At 34.9% G+C, this 15641-nt stretch overlaps 1 protein-coding gene across 1 annotated transcript; it reads left to right on the top strand.

Annotated features, from left to right (window-relative positions):
- Positions 1-5395: 5395 nt before the first annotated feature.
- Positions 5396-9009, top strand: LOC149578493 (uncharacterized). The gene is made up of 10 exons (XM_089829462.1): positions 5396-5485; positions 5578-6588; positions 6961-7060; positions 7168-7287; positions 7589-7640; positions 7727-7876; positions 7975-8033; positions 8119-8253; positions 8352-8443; positions 8691-9009. The coding sequence occupies exons 1-10, from the start codon at positions 5450-5452 to the stop codon at positions 8742-8744; spliced, it is 1809 nt and encodes a 602-aa protein (XP_089685588.1). The 5' UTR covers positions 5396-5449; the 3' UTR covers positions 8745-9009.
- The last annotated feature ends 6632 nt before the right edge of the window (positions 9010-15641 follow it).

Below are 15641 nucleotides of genomic sequence, written 5' to 3'. Positions count from 1 at the left end.
TTTAGGATGATTTAATTGCTAATTAATATTTTTGATTAAGTAAAATAGGTTTTACAGGGATCCTAAAACCCAAAAGTTTTACAACATAAAGATAGAAATTTAAAAAGTCCAGCTAACATGAAACTGCTAAGAAAATCCAAAACCAACAAAAAGCCTACAATCATGAGGCAAAAGCCAACATGCAACAAAACTATGAGAAAAACCAAAAGAAAAATAGACTAATGGTTGTCCTTATCCAGATCCTGCAGAGTTTTTGCAGCTTTGTTATCCTTCTGATTGTTTGTTCCTTCCTGGTTCTTGTTTTGGGTTTCCACCTGGTCCACTTGGTTCACCTGGACTCTAGAATCTTTTTGAGCAACCTCTTCTTGGCCAAAGTGAAACTTGGTCTTCTACATCGTGTCCCCACCAAGGCCGGCTCTCATTAGAGAATCCCCCAGATTGACAATGGTCTCATTCAGGGTGTGCAGAGTGTCCACAATTTTTTTTGTCATGATCTGGTCAATGGAATCAAACCTCTGGACTTTCTATTCAACCAAGGAGAGTCTATCCTATTGTTCAACTCTGGTGTCCTAACCGCTGTAGATATTCTGACTGCCTTCCTGATCTCTTTTCCTTCTTGTGGTCTCCTGGTCCCTATGGATGTTCTGGCTGCTATCCTAGTTTTTCTTATCCTTTAGAGCCTCAATTTCCTGAAACAACCATTTGATGGAACGAAAGTTATTAATCAAGCTATTCTTCACATTTTTCAAGAGGTTGAGGTCAGTTTCCCGTGCATTGTCAGAAATGACCAATAGAGCAGGGTCAATTAGCTCATCATAGTGGGTTCTGCTGTCATGGTCTTCCAACACCTGGATGTTCATTAGCTCTCTAACAATACCCAAAATTGCAATATCCAAGTTAAAATTCCTCCAAGCCCTCCTCCTATTCTTCCTAATCACCTCCTAGCTTTTTTCCACCATAATTTCAATCATCTCCTCAGGTGGTGGTGTGGGCGGGATAGAGCCAAGGGTCTCAACACTCTAGGCTTTCAAGTCTATCTGGGGTAGGGCCTGGTCAGCTTTTCTTTTCCTGGGGTTTCCCAAGGGCGCATCAAGAGCCTCCTCCTCCTTGTCGCTTTCTCTCCCCTTTTCCTCTTCTTTCAAATTATCCTTCCCCATCTCCTTATCCTTATCCTCATCCTCAAAGTCTATGTCAGTCTCCTCGTCTTCCTCATTATCCACCTCTTGAGTCTCAGGCTTGGGGAGAGGGGGAGGGAGGCATCTAGGGCTCTTTCTACTGGGAATGCGAGGATTGTAGGAAGAGATGGCAATCGTGGCATTAAACTCATCCTCAGTTTTCACTACCTGAACATCCCCAAAATTGAAACTAGCAGTGTCCTATGAAGCACAACTCGGTTCACCAAGGGATTTTCCTCTGGTTTGAGTTTTCAAAAACTCATAAACCAAGAGAAGAAGGCCTTCGTGGAGGGCAGGGTTGGTAACAGGTTTTTTCTTGAAACCCTTAATACTCTTGGACATGGAAGTGTAAACATAAAAGGGAAGAGAAATTTTAACACCATGCCTAAAGTGGTTTAACAAAACAAAATAGTGTGTTCTTATCCTGTCAAATCTAGGGTCGAGAGTGATATACTCAATGAGGATCCTGAGAACATACCTCTAAAAAAATTTGATGGATTTTATGTCATAGTAGGTGTCAATCTTGACAAGATTATCTTTCTCCATTTCATCCTTAACAAAAATGCTAACTACATTGGCCGACATCTTTTTGTCCCTGTAGAAATTCATGCCTTCCTAGGGAATGTCTATCACCTCCACGATCAAGCCCTTAGAAATTTGATGGGTAATACGATCAATTTTGACTCTCATGTTGCTCCATGTTTCCACCATGATCTTGGTCACCCTAGCTTCAAAGCTGTGAAGCTTTTCCATGAACCTGGTGATGCTGCCTTTTTCGAGTTTATGCCACACCTTCTTCTTCTCCTTCCAGCTCTCCCCCTCCCCCCAGGGATCTCTTCTGATCCTCTCTCCAACCATGGTTTCCTTCGGCTCTGCAAACCCTATACCACTAGCTATTTTACACTGCTCAATTTTCCTTTGGGCGCTTAAAATGAAAATGTGTTTACGATATTTAGTGGTTCTATTCTTTCCATCCTTCGAAGTGTGCCTTTCGTACGCATAATTATGACTTGAAAAGGGCTCCGCATGATTTCTAATAACTCCCCCTCCGATGTGCAATTTAGCAAATCCTTTCATTATTAAAATGGGATTTTATTTGTACCCTGGATTCTATCTTGCCAAATCAACTCAATCGCCATAACTGGGATTTCATCTCCGTTCATCCACGTCATCACTGAGTTTCTGGAGATGGCATCATTGGCAAACCAGTCAGCATTCGAGTTGGCTTCTCGATAAGCGTGGCTGACATGAGTCTTTTTGAACTTGCCCAAGTTAGATTTGATGTCCTCTATGATGTTGGCAATCATCCATGAAGGTGCAGATTGACCTTTGATGCAATTGATGATGTTTAGGGAGTCGCCCTCAAGCCACAGGTGCTCGGTCCCAAAGGCCAAGGCCAGCTTAACAATATGTCTGGATGCACTGGCTTTTGCAAAGTGGTTTGTTTGGTGACCAAGAGGGAACAAAATGGCCATAATTCCTCCACCTGAACTATTTCTAATTATGCCTCCACTTCTGGCCAAACTGGGGTTACCCTTTGTCGCCCCGTCAAAGTTGGCTTTGTGCCATTCCTCAGGGGGAAAAGACCATTGTGCTTCCTATCTTCTCATGGCCCTATCTTTCTTACTGGCTTTTTTTATTCTATCTTCCTTGATATTTCCTCCTTTCGTTATTGCAAAGTTCTCAGGAATGAGACCTTCGATTTTCTTAGCAATTATGAACTCTAGTGACTATCTTTCTCTAAATGTTCTATTGTTGCACTCTTTCCAAATTCCCCAGCAGAAGTGTTGGAGAGTCCAGGAGCTCATTAACTAAGAGTTCAAACCAAAGTGATGGCTTCTCCACTAGCAGAAGAAATCCAGGATACTGGTTGGGGGGCACCAACTTAATCCAAGATCCTTAGTCAGGAAGATCCACACCTTGGAAGAGTAGGGGTAGTGGATGAATAAATGATTGACTGTTTCAATTGCTAATTAATGTTGATATTTAGGAATTAAATTTGTGATGATTATTGCAAGTTAAGGATTTTATGTAATTTGATACCCAAGTCAAATTAAGTGATATAAATAGAAGTGCTTTTGGTTAGGACATTCATGATTTTTCTTTGATAAATAGGATTAGGGGCATATGTTTCTAAAGACTAATTTTAGGTGATTACAACAACAACATAATGAGGAAAAAGTGCAACACATAATGGATTAGCAAACACATTTTTTCCAATATCATGAGCATCAATATTCACATTATGACTTTGAACACTACATCAATCTTCAACACAACACTTTAACATTTCATAACAAAATGCAACGTGTACTGTAAGCACCATCTTTGGTTATCCTTCATTTGACCAAATCAATGGTCTTGGATTCAAACTCATAGATTTATCCAATTGAGGGTTTTACCTAATTTTAATGAGGGGTAGAGGAGGTTGAGAATATCATCAAATTTTATAATTTATTGCTTTCATCCCTTTCCACTTTGAGAGAGTGAGGTAAGAAAATATTAGGAAATTTAAACTAGGGAGCATATGTGGGCAGAACATTTTCAATGCGTCTTTCAAATTCTAAAACAATCTATTGCATTTTAAAATCATTTTAACAATATTTAAAAGATTTAAATAATTTAGCTATGTTTCTTTTTGAGATGGCAACAATCACAACGCATCATATTAATATTATTTAAATCAATACAAATATATTATAAATAAATATGTACTAGATTAACTATACAGTGTCAGAATTATTACCATTAGGGGTACTCAAAAAATCAACATTTAAAGAGATTGACACTAATAGAGAATCAAAATTATAAAATAAAGAATTAGTGAAAGCTTTGAGGCTGCCATAAGCACAAAATAAAGTTAGAGAAAGGAAAAACTTTCTAGCTTGAACAACCTAACACTCCATCATTCTTGTTGTGAAATTGCTTTCACATTTTCTTCTTTCCCTCGTTAATATTCAAAAGGCCATAATAATTTGAGAGAAAATTTCTCATTTGAGAAACATGTGAACAAAACAATTCACTTTCTCTTTACATAAAGTTATGGACAAGTTGTTATATTCTACTAAATGGGGGAAATGAAGCCATAGCTTTGGTTTCAACAAATCCTCATAACTAGCCTTTGCTGTGAACATGAATATCTTAGTTGATCAGGCTGTTGATTTACTGAAGACTTTATAGCTATCTTGATGTTGTCTTGTTGTTGTCTTTTCTTCCTGTTTGATGTTTTAAGGATGCTTGTCATAGTTTATATTTTTTTTGGTGTTGATGCACAGTTTCTCAAGGACTTTCTTAGCTTTTATGTTTGGTTTGTTGTTAAAGGTTTCAGGTCCTTTCAAAACTTATTTTTACTTAAGCAAAACAAATCCTCATAACTTACTTGGAAAAAGTGAAGCTTTTCCTTGTGTCTTTGTTCCATGGAACTGTTTTAATCGTTGATCCTATTAAATCACACATCTTAGAACCTCCACTTTTTATAATAATTTTCTACATCCATTGAGAAAAATATTAATTTGCAGCAGCTAAGTAAATTGAAAAGAACAAAAAAGATATTAAATACAATACTAAAATAATAAATCAATAAATGCAAAAATAAGAATATTGTGTGGTGTGAGGATACAAATGCATCATAGCCACGGAATATAAGGTCACATTCTGTACACAATCTTCATTACAACTTTCAACAATTCCTTTGCATTTCCCTTGGCTAGAGTTACAGTTTTTCATGGAAAATCATGAGTTAAGGCTTCAAATAGGGAAAACATTTGCCACGAGGCTGCCATATCCAACAACAATAACAAGCATTTTAAGCAATACTTGTTTGGGATGGGTAGAGATTATTGTGCCTCGATACATGAAGGAATTGAAACATGAGACATTTGATAGACATGTAATCTATGTATGTATGTAAATTATCAAAGTATTAACCAGGCACATTAAAGAAAATTAAAATACCATTTTGAGAGCTTATTTTCCCTAAATTTTTCATGTCACAAAAATTAAAATACCTCTAACATAAATAGAAACCACCAATTCGAAAAAAAACAAAAAAATAGAAACTAAAAGCATTTTTCTAGTAGATCTTCGACCCCCGAAACTATTGACGGGAACGGACATTCTTTCGTCAAAGGTCTTGACGGCCATTTTCCTGTCTAATTTGTTTGTCTGTTACTTAGAAATCGAAAATACCTTTAATATCTTCAATTGTCCGTTATTTTGGGGCGGGACACAAATCTCTCTTGAGAAGGCTGGAAGGAGAAAGGAGAATCCTGTAAATGGAGCTGGAGCAGAAGCGGCCATGGAAGAGCAAGGTTTGAAGCCCTTTTCATATTGCATTTCACTTTCTTTTCAGCCTACTCTGTTATTGTTTCCTTTTCAAAAGCCTTTTTGTTACCTTTTGCAGGAATTGGCACGGAAGGAAAATTCCAGCTTTACAACTGACTCTCACTCTCGTAAAGCTTCAATAGGTATAACTGTGGCATTTTCAAACAGAAACCTGAATGTTTACGAGGTGCCGCCATTAAAGCATCAGACAGAAGCTTATTCTACTGTTGCTGGAAGGAAGACATGGAGGCCTGTCACTCCTCGTAAACCTCAAAAGATAGCCCCTCCCACAAGCCAGCGACCGCAGAACGACATCTTTTCTCCAGATCGGGAGGAATTGCAAATGCAATCCGCACAAATAGTCGAGGAGATTTACGGAAATAGGAAGTCCCCGCTGCATTCGACTGGTTTTGCAGCCCGGAGGAAAACAAATTTCGTCAAATACGAGCGCAGGGGGAAGAAAGAAAACCTAGTTGGAGAATTGTGTATCGAGAGAAGCCAACATGTCAAATTTAATTTCAATCCTTCTTCTCCATCACCTTCGTCTTCACAGCGAAAAAATGCATCCAACGACAACAGCCCCGAAGTCGCGCTGAGAACGAAGCTAAGGAATGCTCTTGGCTTGTTGAATTCATCTTCCCCTGAAAAGCAACGGGCGCAAGCCGCTGCACCTCAAAATCGGACCAAATCTGATACTATTGAGACTGAGTCGGAAGAAGCAAAGCAAATCGCAAAGCCTGTGAAGCCAATCGTACAGCAAAGGGAGAAGAGAAAGCCGTCGCCTGCTCTGCACGCGAACATTTTTTCTTTCGATCAAGATGAAGTTGAATGCCAGCGACAACCTACCAATTTGCCTAGGATATTTACAAAGACACTCCCTGACGATAACGCAGGCTTGAAGGTACTACTTCCAAATTCTCCCGAGAAAATAATTCAACAGAGCTCCACACATACAGAAATGGAGAATCAGCGCTCTCCAAGTCCTGTGGCCGGGGCCGTACGCTCTCCAAGCCCTGTTGCCGAGGCCGTACGCTACCCTGCTGAAATGCCTGCCACCACCACCTCCGCAGAATCTCCCTCGGCATGTCTCGTATCCTCAACCCTATAGTTATGAATTTACATACATGATGAGGTTTTCACGAATTTAATTTTTTCAGAGGAAGAGTTTATACTGTTTTTATATATTTATTTACTTATTTTGTATTGCTTTACAAGGTTTAAGCCTCAAATTGTCAAGCTTCTGAGAAATCTGTAACAATTTTTATAGCAAGAAATGGAAAATTCAGTACACATTTTTCTCCATCAAAGAATTACAAAATTAATTTAAAGCGATTCTAAAAATATTGTGCTGCTTAAAGATTTAATCATTTCATTTAAATTCTTTAAATATCAGTTGAGATATCTTAGAAACAGGAAATAAGCGGACTAGGGTATCTTGAATGTTTTTCTTAATATAGTCCAGCTCGTCCGGCTTCGCCAGAGGAAAGGCCATATGCTGGTATCCGATGAGAAGGCAGATGCGGAACCACACAAGGAAGCATCACCGTTATTTATTGCAAAAGGTAGATCAAAGATTTTCTTTGTTTGTTCAATTGAGTCATCTCGTCGCAGAAATGTTTCCTGCTTGAAGCAATGAATGTTTAGGGCTTTATATCGAATTTGTATGCAGACGATTTCATTAGCCGGTCATCTACAAGAGCCTATGGTAATAGGGTAATTGAGACAGAGACTAAGATTTGCAGGCGGCGGCAAGTAAAAAGAAAATCAAGGGAACAATCTCCTGACAAAGGTAATAGTACTGTCTTAAAAAAAATCTCCTAGTGTACACCTTAAATTTACTTACAAGTTAGTGAGGATTGGCTAAATGATCAAATTTTCATGGTAATAACTATGTATGGTTTCGTTTACATGGTATTTGGGGTCATACTCTGATATATCGTCAGAATGTGGAAGTAGAAACGGATCGCAGAGGGCGATCTGCAATATTATTGAAACAGAACATATAAAAAACTTTTCACATTTGTGAAGGATAACATTTGATTTGTAGATGATTTGTAGATGACTTGTAGATAATTCCCTTTTCTTGGCAGAGTGCGCGCCCCGTGATGAAGATGGAAGCGATGATTCAAGCGATCTCGTGGGGTATGCATATCTGTACATTGCACAACCTAGCATTTAGTGCTCATACAGAATATTGTATAATTGTCTAATCTTAAGTGTATTTGCAGGGTAGTAAAGCACTTGGCACGCTTAATGCAAAAATTCAAGAAAAAACTCAAGATGGAAGTAGACAGGAACAAAACTCAAATTCTAAACAGTGCCTCACATGATATACACACTGAAGTTGAAAGAAATCGATCCCAAATCCAATCTGAAATGTGGGTTGTCAAACACTTCTCAAAGCTCTGGTCCTGCAGTTTCTAGATCTATTTTACCTCTATCATAATAATGACACACCTGTTTATCGCATTGGCAGAGCTAAATATACAAGTTTGTGCAAAGCAAAGCATAGACAATGGGAGGCCCATCTACAAGGTATGTTTTTCTGGTATGTAAAGATACAACAGCCGCAAACCAATGAATTTCATTGTGTTATAACTAGTACCTGATAATCTTACAGATGAGAAGGAGAAACTAGAACAGATTCATGAAAAGTTCAATAAAGATTTAGCCCAGCTTACCCAGTCTTGGCAAACTATTTTCTCTCAGATTGAGGGAGATGAAATTGAACTGAAGAGCATTGCTGAAAGACAGAGTACGTATGCAAATGTAGATGAGCTTTTCTCATTTGTTGCTTCCTCAACCATACATACAACCTACTAACATAATATGTTTAATGTTTGAGCTGAACAGAAGTGTCACACAGGAAACTTGTATCACAAATGCAAGAGAAAATAGAGTCTCAGCTTGCTGATGCTGAAGCCAAGATTACGGCTGCTCGCAAGGTGAAATTGCAAATTCATTATTTCCTGCTTTCAGGATGAAATGCATTGCTTGCTTGTTACTAAAACAAAAATGACGTCTTCTGTACTCAGTTTTGGCATCTCTTATTGGATCACATTCTGAATATAACAATTGTGTATTTCATAAAAAAAACTGAATATGCAGTGGTTATAAAGTGTGATCCCAAACATTCAATACAGAAACTAAATAATATTAATCATGGAGCTCATTTTACATTTATATTGGCAGGCTGCTGGAAACAATATGCAGGCACTTAAACGTGTGATGGGGCAGTCGTTTTAGGCTCAGCTTTCTACTTCCAGAAGACTAGAGTGAGTACCTTAAAATGTCTCTAGGACAAATTAATGTTTGCTATTGTGCATCCAGTATAGGGGGAATGAAGTGGAGCCTTATTCCTCGTCAACAGGCTCCAGCTCTTGACATCTTGTCTCTGAGCTTTTGGACCCTCAACGCTACTTTCACAAATGTTTTCGTTTTAAAAATACACGCCATGCCATGTAAATCTACATGTCTACTATAATCATTTGAGTAAGGGTTTCACATTTAAGAGCTGTTTATTTTTCTTCTTGCTTTCTTCATTCATCATCAAGACGCCCTAAAGAATCTCAATGTCAAGATTATTTGATTGCGAATATAAAAAGGTTGAGCTTTTAATAATTAATATGGCAAAATTATAATTAAACTAGATAATGGTTGAGTTTCTTTAATAAATATTTAAATATATCCCAACAAATAATGCAAGTTTTAGAAATGAGTAAACAATATTTAATTATACATGTGATGAATGTATGTGTTGCTATAGTGGGGTGCTTAGCATTTAGATTCAAATTTAGTTTTATTTTGATAAACAAGAAAAAGATTTGTATTTTTTTTTGTGGCAATCTAGTAAATATATATTCTTCGAGACTTAAATTATATTTTTTTTCTGTGTATTTGCAAATAGTGTTAAAGTGGTGCCTTTGAAACTTGTTATATTAGGAAAGGAAGTAGATTAGTTTTCTACCTTGTATCTAATTGGTTATTTTAACAAATTTGCATACATGTCAAGTAGAGTATAAATGACTAATACAAATATTTCCTTTTGATTATAGATGTTGATGCAATGTTCTTTGTATAATATGGTGTACGAATGTTTAAGTTGTATAATATTCTAAAATGAACTTAAGTTTTTTTTTCCTTTATGTGTCTAGAGTTGAATATTATGCACTTGTATTAGTAGAAGAGAACTTGTTGGAGGTAAGTTGGACGATTACATTTGATTGAGAAAATTAAGGTTCAAGGTTGCGTGTGTAGTTTTGAACTAGTTATAAGCAACATGTATATCTTGAACTAGAATTGAAAATCACATATTTGTTGGGTTAGGTTTTAGACCATTGGAGAATTAAAGACTTGGATTTTAATAAGGTGGAAGCTAAATAGAAACCTTTACACATAAATATTATGTTTCAATACTAGACTATCATATCAAAGATCAAGTAGTCTAAAGTTATTGGGAAAATAGGTGTTGCACACCTTGGATGAATTTTTTTAGTATTGTAATATTTTAATTTTATTATGTAAATGTGTACCTAGGAGAACCTAGATGGATGTGGAAAAAGTAGAGATTCTTATAGAATATTCTTGGGGCCACTTGATGGTGTATTGTAACTTCGTAATATTATATTTAATGTAATTGTTTAATATTGGAGGAATGAACAAATAAAGTACTCAATGTAAACTGTGGGATCAAAGGGGTTATAATGTCCCCACTGGCAAGGACAATAATACCTACAAAACCAATGTTAGAATTTACACGATAATGAAATATATTTCACTATTATACCCTCTATCCTAATCCAACCTTAAATACGTCTCCACATTGGGATCAATAACCCTCTTTAGGATCCTTAGATCCTTGGCTACTTCTATGTCTTCTATGAAGTGCTCCCTTTAAGGTCCTTCCTAGAAGAGGCATTCTCTATCCATGTCCCTTAACACATATGCATATGTTGACATCTATGGAATATTTTGGCCTTATAACCATATTAAGATCACTCTCTTCTCAATGGGACTCTCTTGATCTTAAGCTATTAAGATCACTCTCTTCCTAAAGGGACTCTCTTGTTCTTATCGTATTAAAGCATGTGTATCATTCTCTTAGAACTCCATAAGTACATATACATATATACTTTCGTATATATGTATAAGTATAAATTATACATAAAAATATATTCTTAAAACAAAAGAGATATATCCATAATTACAATAAACTATTAGAATCTTACCTTCCTTTCCTTTACTCGATCTCCTAGCCGACCACGCATAAGTAGAAATTCTTCCTCTTAGTGTGCTCCCTTCTTTATTAAGTGTCTTCTTTCAAATCTTTGTTTGTTCTAAAATACTTGGTTTGATCCAAACTGAATCCCTTATTCACTTGCTTTATAACCCAAGGTCTTGATTTTGATTTCTATATTAGTAAGTGGTAAATAAATAGGGAATGCAAATGTATTTTATTTTCCCTTATAAGCTCCCCATAGTTCATTCATTTATACTTTCTTTGGGGCCAACCAAACAGTGTGACCAGGTTCACATGCTTGCTCACCCGTACTTCCCAAACGATCATGGCCTGACCACACCGTGTGGTGATGAGATGGGGCCCGCTGCCTGCTAAGTATTGCAATTTAAAATTATACTCCATTATCCTTGCCTATGTCAATCCCATTTATAATTGGTATGAGGTGGCATTATTGTGTTGCTCTATTGAACATGTTTTCTATTGTGCTCTGATCCTTTTTAGTCTCGCCTATTTATATATAGGCGGAGACTATAGTTTTTTATTCTCTTCTTTTCAATAGTTCTTATCTAGATTTCTATGAAAAGAGTAAAAAATTGTTCTATATTATGGTAGGAAGATTAATTTCTAATATAATGAATTTTCCTTTATACAATTACTAATTTTTTATTGGTTGAAGTGCTTTATTCTGGCGATCTTTTCTTTTTTTAATTAAAAAATTTTGCATAAAATTGAGTTCAACCATCAAGCAATGGATGAAGTGGTGAATGTGGCCTTCACCATGCAAAAAATTCCCATCAACATGTAAGCATTCCATCTATCCAAAGAGCCACGTGTATTCAGTAATAAATGTATATTTATAAATGTTTTGTTTAGAACCCTTATGCTCTTATCTCATCACAAGAAATATTATTAGAAAAGATAGGAGTAGAGGAGGGTGAGGTTTTCCTATCCTGATATTTCTTGTTCAGATTTGCAAGACCCTCATATCCATGAGCAATGAATTAGGTAGATGTATCAATTCTAAATTCTTATCAATTCATTTTATTTCATATTTTTTTCTTTTTGTTTGAATTGATTGTTACGGTTTTCTTATACTACAATAAAATTTCTATTACAATTGAAAGAACTATAGTGAGACTTGTAATGGGGTTTTGCATAATTCAGTTATGTTTGTCTTGGAATTTTTCACACTATAAAATTTGGGTTCCAAGTGAGTTACAAAGTAAGTAAGTAGGAGAGAATGCAACAAAACAAAGGCCCTGAGATTTTTGTACTGTTCACTTGTTCTCCTAGGGCATACATTTGAAAGTCATAGAAGTGTAAAAGGGGAAACTCAGAGATTAGGGGGAAACTCAGAGATTAGGGTTTGAATGCATATTGTGAAATGAACACCATTGGTATAGATATAGGTGGCTCCTTGTGATCCATTAGCAGTAGTGGCTAGGAGAGCACCAACGGCATATGAGTAATCTGTATGCTACCAAGGAGGAGAATCTTGAGCTTGCCAAGCTTAGTTGTTTGACACTACGTTAGATAAATTTTTTGATTTATTTAGACATTAAATTTTAATTGCACCTGTTCAATTCATATTGATTTAGGTTTTCTAATATTAACATCACTTTAGAAATCATCTGGTTCAACTCATATAAATTATTGATTTCTTGATCCATTTATATTACCGTGTAGAATTCATTGTTTTAAAATTAATTATAATTTATCTACATCAATATATTTTATGATCATCTTTAATATTCATAATTTCCTTGGATATTTATTAATTTCATTGGGTTCAATTCATACAAATTTAAATTTAGTTTACTATTTCTTTAGAATTAAACTCGTATCAATTTAAGGTTTCAATTCATACAGATTATTGTTACGATTTTAGTAAAATTCATTATTTTCAAATGAGTTTTAATTTCGTTACATCAATCTATTTAATCACCATTCTCATCGTGGCTTGATCTGTGAAATATTTTGAAAATAATTTATTTAATTTTGCATTTGAGGATTTATAAATAAGTTCACTGTTGCTCTTTTAAATCTGTCAAATCTTGAAGCTATTATTGTAATCCTTGTTTATTCCCTGCAGGTGGAGAATTGACTATCCAATATGAGGTAGAGGTTCAAAATTCAGATGGTGCACTCTGAATGATTGAAGATACAGAGGGCATGAGTTCAAACCTCATCTGTAGAAAGCTCATTGCAAGGAACAAGAAGAAATGTTTTTTTATGGCATAAAATTCATCACAAATTTAGGAGTAGCTGGAAGTTGAGGCTAAATAAATCTTCAAACAACTAGATAATAGTTAATCTCTTTGATTATATAGTTTAATTACTCTTTAGATCACAAGCATTATTTTTTTGTACCATTTAGTACCACTTAGGCTTCATTATATCATAATTACAAAATAGAACTATATTGATTGAGCAGATGAAATAGCGATTTTCTATGGTACTCTCCGCCTATTAAATTGTTCATTCCCAAACACATCTCCTCTACTGGTTTTTGCTGAAAGCATTTTAGGGCTTAAGCTTTAAAAAGCATGACAAGTTTATTTTAAAATTGAATGAAACTTGAAAGAATTATTAATTTATGTTTAATATTAATAATATTGTAGTTTTCAATGTCAATTTTATTAATTATAATTGAACTTAATTAAACTGATTTATGTTTAATAGTGTTATATTTTTAAATATTTAGTACTAAAATTAAAATTTAAAAGCTTTTCTTAAATTTATTTAAATTTATTTAAATTTTAAAACATTAATAAGTCTATTAATAATATAGTTTTTTGAAAACTAGACTTAATTTTATTAAATTTACTACAATAAACATCCTTTAATTATTTACTATAATAAACATTCAAAAATAAGAGGCTCACAATTCACCATTGTATTGTAATAGACTCTTACCTATAAACATTCTTTAATTCTTAATATATATTTTCTTGTTAAATTTAATAAAATAAATGTGTTGAAAATATTTTTGGTTATATTATTTTAAATTTTTTAACATTTAATCAAAATAAATTTCTTAAATATCTCATATTACCAAGAAAGGTCATGCCGCTAAGGTCAACATTAACCTTGAGGTTAAAGTTAGCATTAGTGAGTCGGACTTGAATTCCAAGAAGGGCAAGCAGCATGCTAGGAGAACTAGCAAGAATCTCCAAATGGAGAAATTCGAGACCCTCCAAAAGTACGAATCCAGCTCTAGCTCCTTTAATAGTGAGGAGAAACCTGTAAAAAGAAAAGACACCATGAGGACATCAAACCTAGGCCCAGCTCTATCAGCCCTTCCCATGTCTCGGATACCCTAGAAGCTACCCTGGCTCATAGTGGGGGGGGGGGGGGAAGACATCACTTCTCCTAGGAAGGCTAACCCTAAGGTTATTGGGAAGAAAGGCAAACATAGTCACCCAAGATGTGGTTGGAGAGGCTTGAGATGGTTATGAGGGATTGGTGGATAACCATACCACTATATGCCACAGATTCAAAACCCTAGTGGAGTTCTCCACCAAGGTTAAGCACTCTGCGACCACAACCCTCTACTTCCTATAGGCTAACAAAGAGGAACAGGACCTAGGAAAGACCACTAAGACAACCCAATCCATTTATGGGTTCTTGGTGGAGGATTGGCTGAAAACTATCTTGGAAAAACTAGTGAAAGTAGAGGAGGAGGATGTGGTAGAGGAAGCCTTGGAGGAGAATAAAATGGTAACTAGGAGAAGGAAGAGGGCATCTAGCCCAGGTTCTGTTATCTTATATTTATGTTTTTATGATTATGTCTCTGGACTTTACACCCCACTGGTTTTTTTGGACTATGTCGATTAAGTGGACCAATAGCAGCAATTTTTTTAAATGTTGTTGGTTTATTATTTAGTTTCTTATGCATAGTAGTTTAAGGGTTGTGGTTAATGACAATTTGGCTATTAAAGTTTTATGGTTTTTGATGTTTAAAGTTGGTATAGGATAGACTCCTAAGAGGTAACCGTTGGCTGGTTCTTAGCCTTATTTGTACTCTGAGGTCAGCCCCCCATCTTTTTGGCTACTATCAACTACTTCAAAAACTTTTATATTAAAAATTATTTTCTCGTATTTTCAAATTAAATTTAATAAAATAAATACATTTAAACTAATTTTCTTTAAATGATTTAAAAAATTTATCACTAAATCAAATTAAAATTCTTATTATTTGTTGCTTTTATATTAAAAAAATGTTTTATCTATTTATATAAATAATTGATATAATATTAAATGTAAACAAATATAAAAATGTTACATTATTAACTAATAGATCTTATATCATTAACAAATATTAATATAGTAATAATAATTTAGTTACAATTTAGTCACATAAAATAACATCAGTTTTTTTCCTTCATTATCTATGGTGATTGCCTCTATGATAGTGATAAGAATCCAATTTTAATAGGTTTTTTGGATTGGCTAAAAATTCACCATCAAAATGTCATTCATTGAGACACAATAATGTTAGTACCTTGAAATCCTTGGATTTCCTCACCGCATGAAAATTTCAATTTATAATTGATTTTGAAGGGGTGTCCATCAAACCTACCTTCTACTGAATTTTACTTTTAGAATAATTGAACTAGATTTATAATTCTTTTAACATTCTTGAATCCAAGAACTAAATTTCTTATGCTAGAAATCTTCTTCAAGAAAGAATGTTGGCATTGACTACCCTGAAATAGAAATCTAAATTTTGATAATATATTCTTTGACATAGAGGAATTCCTTACAAAATATATGATTGTTTCTTCCCCATTAGAAGTTCTATAGAACATGAGAAGGGGCAACAATCTAGACTGAAGAAACAAGTTCGGATGTCTTTGATTATTGTAGAATTATTTAAGCTTTAGTATTTGTAAATTAGGAAA

The sequence above is a fragment of the Cupressus sempervirens genome, chromosome 1, assembly GCF_028749045.1.
Source record: "Cupressus sempervirens isolate cs-2001-9-10 chromosome 1, ASM2874904v1, whole genome shotgun sequence".
Lineage (NCBI taxonomy): Eukaryota > Viridiplantae > Streptophyta > Pinopsida > Cupressales > Cupressaceae > Cupressus > Cupressus sempervirens.
The sequence above is the reverse complement of the archived record's forward strand: the minus strand, read 5'-3'. Positions and strand labels throughout refer to the sequence as shown.